General features: G+C 40.9%; 1 protein-coding gene across 3 annotated transcripts; it reads right to left on the bottom strand.

Annotated features, from left to right (window-relative positions):
* Positions 1 to 3,006: 3,006 nt before the first annotated feature.
* On the bottom strand, positions 3,007 to 12,956 carry PCLAF (PCNA clamp associated factor). 3 transcript variants are annotated; one of them, NM_001244997.1, is given in 4 exon segments: positions 3,007 to 4,242; positions 10,818 to 10,980; positions 12,494 to 12,571; positions 12,822 to 12,956. In NM_001244997.1, coding segments are annotated over 4 exon segments (333 nt in total). In that variant the 5' UTR covers positions 12,868 to 12,956; the 3' UTR covers positions 3,007 to 4,196.
* Between the last annotated feature and the right edge of the window lie 160 nt (positions 12,957 to 13,116).

Genomic DNA, 13,116 nt, shown 5'->3' with positions numbered 1-13,116 from the left:
CATGCTAAGTGAAGTCAGCCATACAGTGAGACACCAACATCAAATGCTTTCACTGACATGTGGAATCTGAGAAAAGGACAGACCGAACTTTTTTGCAGAAGAGTAGCTGACTCACAGACACTGAAAAACGTATGGTCTCCGGAGGAGACCGTTTGGGGGGTGAGGGGATGTGCTTGGACTGTGGGATGGAAATCCTCTGAAATTTGATTGTTATGATCATTATACACCTACAGATGTGATAAATTCATTTGAGTAATTTAAAATAAATAAATAAATAACAAAATGAGTTCTTGGACCCCGACCTAGCAGAAATGTTACCAGTTTTACCATTTATTTGCCTAAATAATATATAACATCAAAGGCTTGTCCCCTTACACACGGGACTTCAAGAAATTCAGGAGAAACATAAACAATAGAATTTAATCCTTTGGAAGAGAAGACTAAAGGTGTAAGAGCTGTCTTTAAATACTTGAAGGTTGTCATGTGGAAGGAGTCATTTATTCTGTGTTATTTCAAGTATAGAACAAAGAATAGGAGGAGGGCTGTGAAGGAAAAAATGAAAATTTTACCTTACAACATTTTCATAATTAGGAGTTGCCAGCTAGTAAAACTTTAGTCCCCTTGGAGTTCCTGCTGTGGCTCAGCAGTAATGAATGGGACTAGTATCCATAAGGATGTGGCTTTGATCCCTGGCCTCACTCAGTGAGTTAAGGCTCCAGTGTTGTGGTGAGATGCGGTGTAGGTTGCAGGCGAGGCTTGGATCCTTCGTTGCTGTGGCTGTGGTGTAGGCTAGCAGCAGCGGCATCTCCAATTTGAGCCCCTAACTTGGCAATTTCCATATGCTACATGAATGGCCCTAAAAAAGCAAAATAAAATAATATAAAATAAAATAAAAAATGGTTTCCCTAATGTAAAGCTGTACCTGGCTTGGGTTGAACAAGATAACTTTTTTTTTTTTAAAGGTCTGCAGTTTCGGCATATGGAAGTTCCCAGGCTAGGGGTCAAACTGAAACTACAGCTACCGCCCTATGCCACAGCCACAGCAAGGTGGGATTTGAGCCAAGTCTGCGATCTACACCACAGCTCACGGCAACACCAGATCCTTAACCCACTGGGCAAGGCCAGGGATCGTACCCGAATCCTCATGGAACCTAGTCGGGTTCTTTAATCCCTGAGCCACAACTAGAACTTCCAAAGGAACCATTTTAACAAGGTTATTTGGACCAGGTCCGGCTGTATCTTCAATTTTTCCAAAAATGAGTTAGCATGAAGGATTCTAAGTAAGGTGAGATTTGTAAGCAGCATATATATATACATATGGGAAAGGTTCAGTTGGTTTAGGGTTTATTTTCTGCTTTAAAAAAATGATATGTATTTGCCATTTCATAAATAACTGAGCATGCTTTGAAATTTTCACTATGGTACTGTTCTTCCTTGGTTGAATTATGTAGACACAAAATATATATGATCCTCACAGTGTCCTAGTATTCAAAAATTCCATAATTAGATTTTTTTTTTTTTTTGGTCTTTTCTAGGGCCACACCCTCAGTATATGGAGGTTCCCAGGCTAGGGGTCTAATCAAAGCTACAGCTGCCAGGCCACACCACAACCACAGCAAAGCCAGATCTGAGCCGCATCTGTGACCTACACTACAGCTCACGGCAACGCCAGATCCTTAACCCAGAGATTGAACCCACAACCTCATTGTTCCTGGTAGGATTCGTTAACCAGAGCCACGACGGGAACTCCAGAAATTCCATGGTTAGATTTATTCATTGTTTGCTCAGGAATTTAACACTTACATTAATTATTTGAATTATCTGTTCAAAGAGGAAAACCAGATTAACTTTTGAAGAAGTGTATTAAAGCTTAGTTTATCTCTTTAAGGTATAAATTTTATTTTTTGATTTGTTTTAATGTAAACAGGGATCTGTAATTCTCTTATGTTTAGAAGAGGCTAAATTGCTAATCTACAATTTACACAAGCCTTGTCAAGGAAACAGACTGCATGGGACCTCTGCCTAATAAAAGTTAGACATTACCAAATATTGTACATTTTGAAAGGACTATATTTGAACACTGTAGGTCCTCTAGGTCATTTTTTTTTCCCCTCTTTTTAGGGCCACACCTGAGGCATATGCAAGTTCCCGGGTTAGGGTTCGAATCAGAGCTATAGCTGCCAGCCTACACCACAGCCACAGCAACTCAGGATCCTTAACTCACTGAGTGAGGCCAGGGATTGAACCCACATCATTATGGATACTAGTCGGGTTTGTCTCCCCTGAGCCACAGTGGGAACTCCTAGGTCAAATTTTTAAGAAACAGTTGCATATTAGAATTAGACTTGGGAGTTCCCTTCGTAGCTCAGAAGTTAACAAACCTCACGAGGATCCATGAGGATGCGGGGTCTATCCCTGGCCTTTCTCAGTGGGTTAAGGATCCAGCATTGCCTTGAGCTGTGGTATAGGTTGCAGATGTGGCTCAGATCCTGTGTTGCTATGGCTGTGGAGTAGGCTGGCAGCTACAGCTCCTATTCCATCCCTAGCCTGGGAACCTCCATTTGCCAAGGGTACAGCCCTGAAATGACCAAAAAAAAAAAAAAAAAAAATCCACCTGTAAAAGACAAAGCAGAAAATATAATCTACAGTCATCAGGACTTATTTTGGACATTGATAAAAGCAGGTCAGTGAGCTCATTTATATTTGGTAGGAATAAAATAGAAATATCTGATAGGATATAATTTTTTTTTTTTTGGTCTTTTTAGGGCCACACCCGTGGCATATGGAGGTTCCCAGGCTAGGGGTCTAATCAGAGCTGTAGCTCCTGGCCTCCACCAGAGCCACAGCAATTTGGGATCCCAGCTCACGACAACGCTGGATCCTTAACCCACTGAGCGAGGCCAGGGATCGAACCTTCAATCTCAAGGTCTCTAGTTGGATTCTTTAACCATTGAGCCATGACAGAAACTCCTGGTAGGATGTAATCTTAAGAAACACACATGTGGATAGTCTTGTGAAAATGAGTATTCATTTATTAAAAACAAACTTCAGAAAAGCGTGTCTAAAACATGGTTACTTTTGACAACAGGATGCCAGTGAGCAAAAAGCCTGATAAAGAAGCAAAAATATCAGCTACTAAGTAGTACCCACCTCTTCAATGATACCCCTGTTCATCTTGGAAAATATCACAGTAACTCTAAGGACTTTAGACATAGCTCTAGGTTTGTGGCATGATTTGCCATTCATGTTTTATTGCTTTTCAACTTTAAAAGTATAGACCCAAAGGGTAATATTTTATGATACTAAAGCAAATGCATATTCTAGGAAAATTCCTCTCTTTTAATATACTCTATGGAATTTTCCTGCCTGATTCTATTCTAGTATTTTATCTTGTTTTTGTGGTTGTTGTTAGAAGCCTTATCAATCATTTAAACCCTTAGGACCAAATTGTCCTTAAATTTTTCTAAGGAGAATGCAGATAGCCATCCAAATGTTTTCAACATTGCATCAATGGCCTCTTAGAAAGGGTATGGGTTCAGTTTAATTGATACCAACTTTTTAAAATGTGCAAAAATCTAACTCTATTTATTTGCTTTTGCTTTTGGTTTTGGTTCTTGAGTTGGATTTAATTTATTTTTGACTTACAGTGTATTAGTTTCAGGTGTAAAGCAAAGTGAATCAGTTTTACATATACATATATCCATTCTTTTTTTCCATATAGGTTATTACAGTATGTTGAGTAGATTTCCCTGTGCTGTACATTAGGTCCTTATTAGTTATCTATTTTATATATAGTAAAACTCTGCTTTTTAAAGCAACTAAAAGGAATAAAAATATGGCATCAGTCCAATAATCAAATGCCAATGAAAATGGCAATAGTACAAAGATCTAAGCAAAATCTCAAATACAGCAGATTCATAGTTAAACACCATGCAATGGTTTTTAGCAAGAAAAAACTTAATAATAGGTAAGCCAAATACTGCATTATGTTGAATACTAAGCTAAGTACCCATAATTAATCTTACAAACCTTCCAATATCATAACTACTTGCTTTTGAATAACTAAATATAAGCCTCATTTTTTAAATTAAATGCCTATTCCACAAAGCTAATTGGAACAAACACATTTATGCAAATGTACATCCAACTATGCCAGAGTAAACAGGAGATATCAGTTAAGGATGACTAAGAAAGTTCTATTCTTTTTCGTCATCTGTGTCTTCAGGTGGCAAAGGACATGCTCTGTGGAAAAAAATAGAGAATTTCAATAATCACCTGAGTCAAATGTTTAAAAAACAAAACATAGTGTAAAAAAAACTTATATACATCAGGAACCTTTATTAAGGGTGTAGTAGGTCTGGTCAACTGACTAAAAATGAAGAGAAAATTAAATTCCGTTGAGAAATTCCTACAAATCCCAAATATTAAAGTATGCCTGCCCACATGCAGCATGTGACAGTTTCTAGGCCAGGGATTGAACTCACACCACAGCAGTGACCCAAGGCACTGCAGTGACAATGTCAACCTATTGAGCCACAAGAGAACTTCTCTCTTTTTTTAATGTATTTATATGAGATGGTGGATGATAACCAAAACTTTCTTGGTAATTATTTTATAATGTAAGTCAAATCATTAGCCTGTATACCTTAAACTTACATAGTGCTGTATGTCAATTATGTCTCAATAAAACTAGAAGAAAAAATACTAAGTCTATTGATTTACTATCAATAAAGGGATAATTACAACACTCATAAACAAAAACAAATCTAAGAAAGAGGCCTAAAATAATAACATAAACTCCTATTACCTCTTTTTTTTTTTTTTTTTTTTTTTGGTCTTTTTAGGGCTGCACCCTCGGCGTACAGAGAGTCCCAGGCTAGGGGTCGAATAGGAGCTACAGCTGCCAGCCTACACCACAGCCACAGCCACACCAGATCTGAACCTCATCTGTGCTATACACCAAAGCTCACAGCAACATTGGATCCGATCCTTAACCCACTGAGCGAGGCCAGGGATGGTACCTGAATTCTTATGGATACCAGTCAGATTCGTTTCCACTAAGCCACAACAGGAACTCCCCTATTATCATTTTATGTCACAGATTTTATTTTACGATGGATCTAAGTTCTTTATGAGACTATATGTGTAATCTTTCTCAATATGATGAGAAGCCTATAATACAAGGGTTTTTGCTCTGATGATCAGTGCTATAGCCATGGCTGACTATATTGCCAAATATTTTGATTCCTTACTGGAAGTCAAAAATAACTCAAGAGGATTGTTATATACTATTAGCTTGTTCACATAAGAATGAGAAAGAACAGGGATGAATGGGGCCAGAAAATGAGAAGGAACTACAAGAGATTTATAGGATCATGAAAACAGGTCTATCAAAAAACTCTATCCAGAGGGGTAGGGAGTGTGTTGGGGAGTTTGGGGTTGGTAGATGTGAACTGTTACATTTAGAATGGATAAGCAATGAGGTCCTACTGTACAGCACAGGGAAATATATCCAATCTCTTGGGAAAAAACATGATGGAAGGTAGTATGAGCAAAAGAATATATATATATATATGTATATATATACATACACACACACACACACACACACACACACACACACATACATATATATATGGGATACTATACAGAAATTGGCCCAACACTGTAAACCAAAGTGTTTGGGCCCTAAAAAGACAAAGATAATAAAAAACGGAAAAAACTCTCTCCAAAAAAATATCTCCTGCTTGTTGATTTTATTGAAACCAGAAATGATAATAGTGATAGCAGAGAGTATAAAAATTTAGTTTCTGCTCCAAAATTTGACGTTAAAAATTTTTTTGGCTTTTTAGGGCTACACTCAGGCATATGGAAGTTCCCAGGCTAGGAACTTCCCTACACCACAGCTCACAGCAATGCCTGATCCTTGACCCACTGAGTGACGCCAGGGATCAAACCTGCATCCTCGTGGATACTAGTAGAGTTCCTTTCTGCTGTGGCACAGTGGGGACTCCCTGACATTCCTTTCAAATATCTCATAAGATGGATAGTGGGCACTCAATAACAATTTACTCAATGACCTTATGAACAATATTGAATAATTCTTAAATTTCATATGCATAAACATCACTTTAAATGTCAAATATTTTAATTGCTCTTTATCCATTTAATTTCATTTAGCTTGTGACCAATTCAGGTCAATTCCAAATACAATGTATAATCCAAAACAGATGGAAAGTGTTCAGATATGAAGCAAAAGGGTGTGTTCATTCACACACACATATTTCGACCTATTGTGTCTGGTTGTTCCTGTGTAGATTTCTAAAGATGGCAACTATTGGCTTAAGACTTATTAAGACCATTATGGCCATACTGGGATGCTTAACATCTAAGCATCATTGTGTAAACATGTGAACCAAAGATTTCATGGAGTTTCTACTTCTAAAAAGTTTTCTGTGCATCAAGGCAGTTATAAAGTACATTAGAAAGTCAAGTCCACTCAGGTTTAGATTTAGAACCATGTAAAAAAAATGATGTGGAAAGTGTTCCTTATTCATCAAGTGCGTGTGTGCGTGTGTGTGTGTATCAGCACAAAAGAGTTGTGTTTTAATGCAGGTTAAGTTTCCAGTCTTCACTTCCCAAAATATCTAATATGCATTATTTTGCCTCCTTCATATACTTGCCTCTAAATTTCAAGATTTTTCAAATATGCCTTGAAAACAGACTACTTTTTAAGTCATAAAAATTATTCAACATAAGCAGAAATTAAACAAAAAAAAAATTTTTTTTTTTTTTTTTTTGGTCTTTTCGCTATTTCTTGGGCCGCTCCCACGGCATATGGAGGTTCCCAGGCTAGGGGTCGAATTGGAGCTGTAGCCACTGGCCTACGCCAGAGCCACAGCAACGTGGGATCCGAGCTGCTTCTGCAACCTACACCACAGCTCACGGCAATGCCGGATCGTTAACCCACTGAGCAGGGGCAGGGACTGAACCCGCAACCTCATGGTTCCTAGTCGGATTCGTTAACCACTGCGCCACGACGGGAACTCCAAAACAAAAAATTTTTAAGTAAAAAGCAGTACTTTAACATTGGTTGAAGTCAGCGCATTTCCCTTTTTTATTACCTTTGTCTTTTTAGGGCCACACCCAAGGCACATAGAGGTTCCAAGGCTAGGGGTTGCCACAGCTATAGCAACACCAGATCCGAGCTGAGTCTGCAACCTACAGCACAGCTCACTGCAACATTGAATCCTTTATGCACTGAGAGAGGCTAGGGATCAAAACTGCATCCTCATGGATACTAGTCAGATTCGTTTCTGCTGAGCCACGATGGGAACTCCCATTTCCTTTTTTTAAATTATAGTTGATTTACAATGTTATGCTAATGTCTGCTGTACAGCAAAGTGACCCAGTTACACACATACATACATTCTCAGGCACTTCTAAATCTTTTGGAATCAAGTTAAGTGATCTAAGTTAGCTAAATGAACCTGGCACTATTGCTGGATGAGAATGTGTGATAGAAATACCCATTCTTGACTTTTAAGTGCACATGCAAGAATTACTTATGCTTGGATATGTAGTAGATTTCAAACCATCATTGCCCTGAAACATGTCAGTTACTATAGAAAGTCAAATGCAGTGTCAAATCCAAACCCCCAGAGCAAAGAGTTAAGTTCCCAAGAGAACAGTGGAAACTTAACAGTGTAAAACCTTATGGAGAATATATCAACATTAAACTAGGACTGCTGAAACAATACACAGAGGATTTATAGCAATACCTGGTGGCTCCTTCCAGTGTACATCTTATAGAATCACCAAAGCTATTCATACCACCTAATAATTTTATTGGCCTTCTAGATTTCATGAGCCAAGACAAAAACTGCATCTCCATTCCAAAGTTCATCCTTTTTCTCTAGATGAAGATGAAATTGTTCTTATTTGCAAGGTAGAGTTTTAGGTGTCCACATTTCCTTTTTTTTAGGGCCAAACCCGTGGCACATGGAGGTTCCCAGGCTAGGGGTCGAATCAGAACTGTAGCTGCCGGCCTACACCACAGCCACAGTAACCCAGGATCAAGCCGTGTCTGAGACCTACACAACAGCTCACAGCAATGACAGATCCTTAACCCACCGAGCGAGGCCAGGGATTGAACCTGAATCCTCATGGATGCTAGCCGGGTTCATTAACCACTGAGCCACAGAGGGAACTCCTACAGTTCTTCAATTACATTAAATCACATTGTTAATTCTCAGTTTTGTTTCTCTCTAGTCTTGTAGCTGAAAACTCCAGCAGGTGTAATATTGGCATTCGTTATCTAGTCAAATAATTCAGATGCTCTTTAAACTGCTCCAGTTTGAGACTGAACTTTTTTTCTTTTTTTTTTTTTGCCTGTTCTAGGGCTGCTCCCGCGGCATATGGAGAGTCCCAGGCTAGGCGTCTAATCGGAGCTGTAGCCACCGGCCTACACCACAGCCACAGCAACGCTGGATCCAAGCCGCGTCTACGACCTATACCACAGCTCACTGCAACGCCAGATCCTTAACCCACTGGGCAAGGCCAGGGGTCCAACCTGAAACCTCATGGTTCCTAGTCGGATTCGTTAACCACTGAGCCACGGTGGGACCTCCAAGACTCAACATTTTTTGTGTTAATAAAGGGCAGAATTCATAGATTTGATCAAAACCTTTTTTTTTTTTTTTTTCCCTCTTCCTTGCCATACTGGACTTCTAGATGCTGTTTGGATTAAGTTTTAGAATATGGGTTGGCAACTCTAGCTCTTTTTGGCCAAGTCTTTTCTTTTTTTTTTTTTTTTTGCCATTTCTTGGGCCACTCCCATGGCACAGGGAGGTTCCCAGGCTAGGGGTCCAACGCCAGATCCTTAACCCACTGGGCAAGGCCAGGGGTCCAACGTGCAAGCTCATGGTTCCTAGTCAGATTCGTTAACCACTGAGCCACGACAGGGAACTCCTTTGGCCAAGTCTTAAGCACAGAGATGTCAAAGGGCAAGCAAGATCACAAGGCACAGCTGGATGTTGTGGTTTCGTGTGGAGTGTCCTCTGTGCTGGTTAAAGGAATGGAGGAATAAATCTGCCCTGGCAGGAGCAGCACTAGAAGCAGCAGCCCCAAACTCAACCTGGCCACCATCTCCTTGTCCATGCTGATCACCGCACCTTGGGTGGGCTGGGTGCTTGGTGTGAAGGAGAGTCCGTGGCTCTGGCTGGTACAGGGGAGGCATCTAGCAGGGTCTGTAATTAGGGGACTTCATAATAGCAGTGACTTCATAGTGGCTCTACCTGCCCACCCACACTCACTGCTCGCTACTCCCCACCTCCAGTCAAATAATTTGTTTTGAAGCAAAAATTTCAAAATTCTGGAGAGAGTCTGAAAGTGTTTACTTATAAATCTATTTATTTATTTTTTGTCTTTTTAAGGTGGAACCCGCAGCATATTGAGGTTCCCAGGCTAGGGGTCTAATCGGAGCTGTAGCCACCAGCCTACACCACAGCCACAGCAACACAGGATCGGAACCGTGTCTGCTACCTATACCACAGCTCACGGCAATGCTGGATCCTTAACCCACTGAGCAAGGCCAGGGAATCGAACCCACAACCTCATGGTTCCTAGTCGGACTTGTTACCCACTGTGCCATGGGAACTCCAATAATGATTGTATTTTCGTATCCAGGATTTTTGCTTAACATTTATCTTTAGTATTTTCCTGATATTAGAATCTTTGAAGCGTCATTTAATTATTTTCCTAAAAGGTTTACACACTGAAATCTGTATGTGTGTAGTTTTATTCCCACCTTGTTTTGATGTATTCTTTTTATGTTGGGTATCAAAAACAATTTTATTTAGTGTCTTAAAGTAGTTATTCCTTTTTAAAATTATAGCTGATTTACAATATTCCTTCAGTTTCTGCTGTACAGTAAAGTGACCCAGCCATACGTATATACACATTCTTTTTTTTTTATCCATACTGTCTAATCATGTTCTAATCCAAGAGACTGGACACAGCTCCCTGTGCTATACAGTGGGACCTCATTATTCACCTGTTCTAAATGTAATAGTTTGCATCTACCTACCCCCAAATCCCATCCCATCCCTTTCTCTCCCCCCTCTCTCCTGGCAAACACAAGTCTGCTCTCCATGTGTCTCTTGTTTTGTTTTGAAGTATTCTTATGTACTATAGAGAAGTTATCAGAAAATACACCATGTTGCTGCAGCTGTGGTATGGGCTGGCAGCTACAGCTCCAATTAGACCCTTATCCTGGAAAACTCTGTATGCCTTGGGTGTGGCCCTGAAAAAAGCAAAAAGCAAAAGAAAGAAAAAAACAGAAAAAAAGCAAGAAAATACATCATGATGTTGGTCTCTAAGTGATGGGGATTTCTATATTTTCCAATTTCATTAGTTATATTTGCCTGTGAAGGTTGAACTAGCAGTTTTTTGAGAAGTGATTTCAAGACAATTCAAGGTAGATAGACGAAAATGTAAACTGATTTTTGAAAAAAAATAAAGACTATGGAATACAGACAGTACAGCTTAAAGAATAAAGAGCAGGAGTTCATGATTAATAATGTAGCACTTATCATCTGAATGGACCCTGATCCTCTTTGAGCGACTGAAAGGAGAAAAATAATACCTATCGTTGATGTTTGAAATTTGGGAGTGACTTATAATAAGAGGTTAAAAAGCATATGGTTTGTATTTTCTTATCTGGTCAAAGAGAGATTTTAAAAGTTACTTAGTGTGCTGTTGTCTTTCATTTTCAAGAATACATATGTTTCTTTATATTCCAGAATATAAAAACTTACTTTCTCTTTGCTTTTCCCAATCCACTGCTTCCTGCTTCTTCAGGAATCCTATTCTCTTTTTCTGAATCTTTAGCAGACAGCCTGAAGAATTCTCCAATTCCTTTTTGCCACTTGGGAGTTGGGCGCACACAAACTGGATTCCCTCCTGCATACTTGTTTTCGGCTATAAAATATAAATGGATGGGACTCAATAAAAATCTCCATTCCTTAAAGGGAAACAATTCTTTATTATCAAATCTAAAGGGTATTAGGAGTTCCTTTGTGGCTCAGTGGGTTAAGGATCCAATGTTGTCACTGCTGTGGCTCAGGTTGAAGCTGTGCTGCTGCTTATATCCTTGGCCCAGAAACTTCCACATGCCCTGGATAAGTCCAAAATAAATAAATAAATAAATCCAAGTGTATTAAATGGTAGCAGTGCATCCATCTTAAATTGAATTTTATCTTGTAAATTATTTTTTTTCTTTGTTTTTTAGGGCTGCATCCATGGCATATGGAAGTTCCCAGGCTAAGAGTCATATCGAAGATGTAGCCTCCCGCTTTCGCCACAGCCTTAGCAACGTGGAATGAGAACCACGTCTTGGACCTACACCACAGCTCACAGCAACACTGGATCCTTAAGGCCAGGGATCCAACATGCATCCTCACAGATGCTAGTCAGATTCATTTCCGGTGAACGACAGCAGGAACTCTTTAAACTGAATTTTAAAATGTGCCACGATGCAGTTCCCATTGTGGCTCAGTGGTTAGCAAATCCGACTAGGAACCATGAAGTTGGGTTCGATCCGTGGCCTTGCTCAGTGGGTTAAGGATCCGGCATTGCCATGAGCTGTGGTGTAGGTCAAAGTCGCAGCTTGGAACCAGCGTGGCTGTGGCATAGGCTCCGATTAAACCCCTAGCCTGGGAACCTCCACATGCAGTGGGTGCGGCCCTAGAAAAGAGCAAAAAAAAAAAAAAAAAGGAAGACAAAAATGTGACATGATAAAGCTATATTCAGGCAATAATACTTTATAATGTTTATCTTTTAGCCTAAAAAATAGAATTAACAAGATATTTATAAAATATAAATATTCTTCAGGAGTTCCCGTTGTGGCAGAAACGAAAAATGTTTAAGATGACATTGCGACAATGTGATTAGCACTGTCAACTATCATCCTAATTCTTTTTTTTCTTTTTTGACCTCCCGGATATGTGGAATTTCCAGGCCGAGGATTGGAGCCGCAGTTGGCGAGATCTTTAACCCAGAGAAGGATGGAACATGCGTCTGGGCGCTGAGAGCTAGGATCCCTGTTGTGCCACAGGGGGAACTCCTCATCCCAATATTTAATCTAGGAAGGGAGTGCTTAAATAGTCTCTTTCAAGGAAAAACCCAGCTGCCAATATTAAGAAAAATAAAAACGCTAAAGTAGAGGGGGGGAAAAAAGGTTGGAAGAGAAACTGTGTCTGTCCCCAACCCAAGGCTTCAGATTCTTTACCATTCGCCCCAACTCTACCTCAGTCTGCCGAGAGACCAAGGCCCCCCTCGTTGTATCAAAGGGCAAGTTAGAAATTCGGGCCTGAGGCTCTCTGGAAAACAAATTCCACAGTGGGTTAGGAGGCTCGCAGGTCAGAACTGTGATGCCTGGCCTGATCCCCTTTTGAGAGGGTTCCTCCCAGGAGCTTGCAGGGGCGCTTTTTACCTTTCCTTGACGAAAGCGACGTGGAATTAGCAGAGGTGGAGGAACCCAACACCTTCCTGGGGGCTCGAGAAGCCACCACTGTGGAGAGAGGCAAAGGAGGGCATTCAGAAGAGAGCAGGCATAGTCTCCGACTGGAAGGAAGAGCCCCGCGATCCAGAACAGCAGACAACTGTCCCCTGTCGGAACCGCTTCTTCCTCCTGGTTAAAGGGGCCGGGCCGCTGCTTCCCCGCCGGCCGGACGAGTTTGCGGACGGGTCTGTGGGGAGCCCCGGCCTCTCCTGCTCGCCGAGAGCTGCCCTCCCTCCACCACCGTACTCAAATGCCTCACCTTTTCTGTAGGTGCCAGGGACACTGTCTGCTTTAGTCCGCACCATATTCGAAAACGAGATGAGAGCAACCAACCGTCTCTCCTGCCGAGGGTGCTTCACGGGACAAGGCCCCAAAAACGAATCTCCCGCCACAGTTTATATTGGTCTCTTTCCCGCGCGCTCCACGGACAACCCCGGGCCGCCTCTCCATTGGTTCCGCGCCTTTCACGCGCAACCAATCGCCAGCGTCCAGTGGTGACTGTGGTAGAGCTGGGCGCAGTGCTGACCCGTCTATCAATTTGCAGAAGCTTGTGA

Source organism: Sus scrofa, chromosome 1 (genome assembly GCF_054392235.1).
Source record: "Sus scrofa isolate SSC_HxYL_T2T_F1_AM1 chromosome 1, Sscrofa_HxYL_maternal_Yorkshire_Landrace_v2.0, whole genome shotgun sequence".
NCBI lineage: Eukaryota > Metazoa > Chordata > Mammalia > Artiodactyla > Suidae > Sus > Sus scrofa.
Note: the sequence above shows the minus strand (reverse complement) of the source record. Positions and strands in the feature narration are given on the sequence as shown.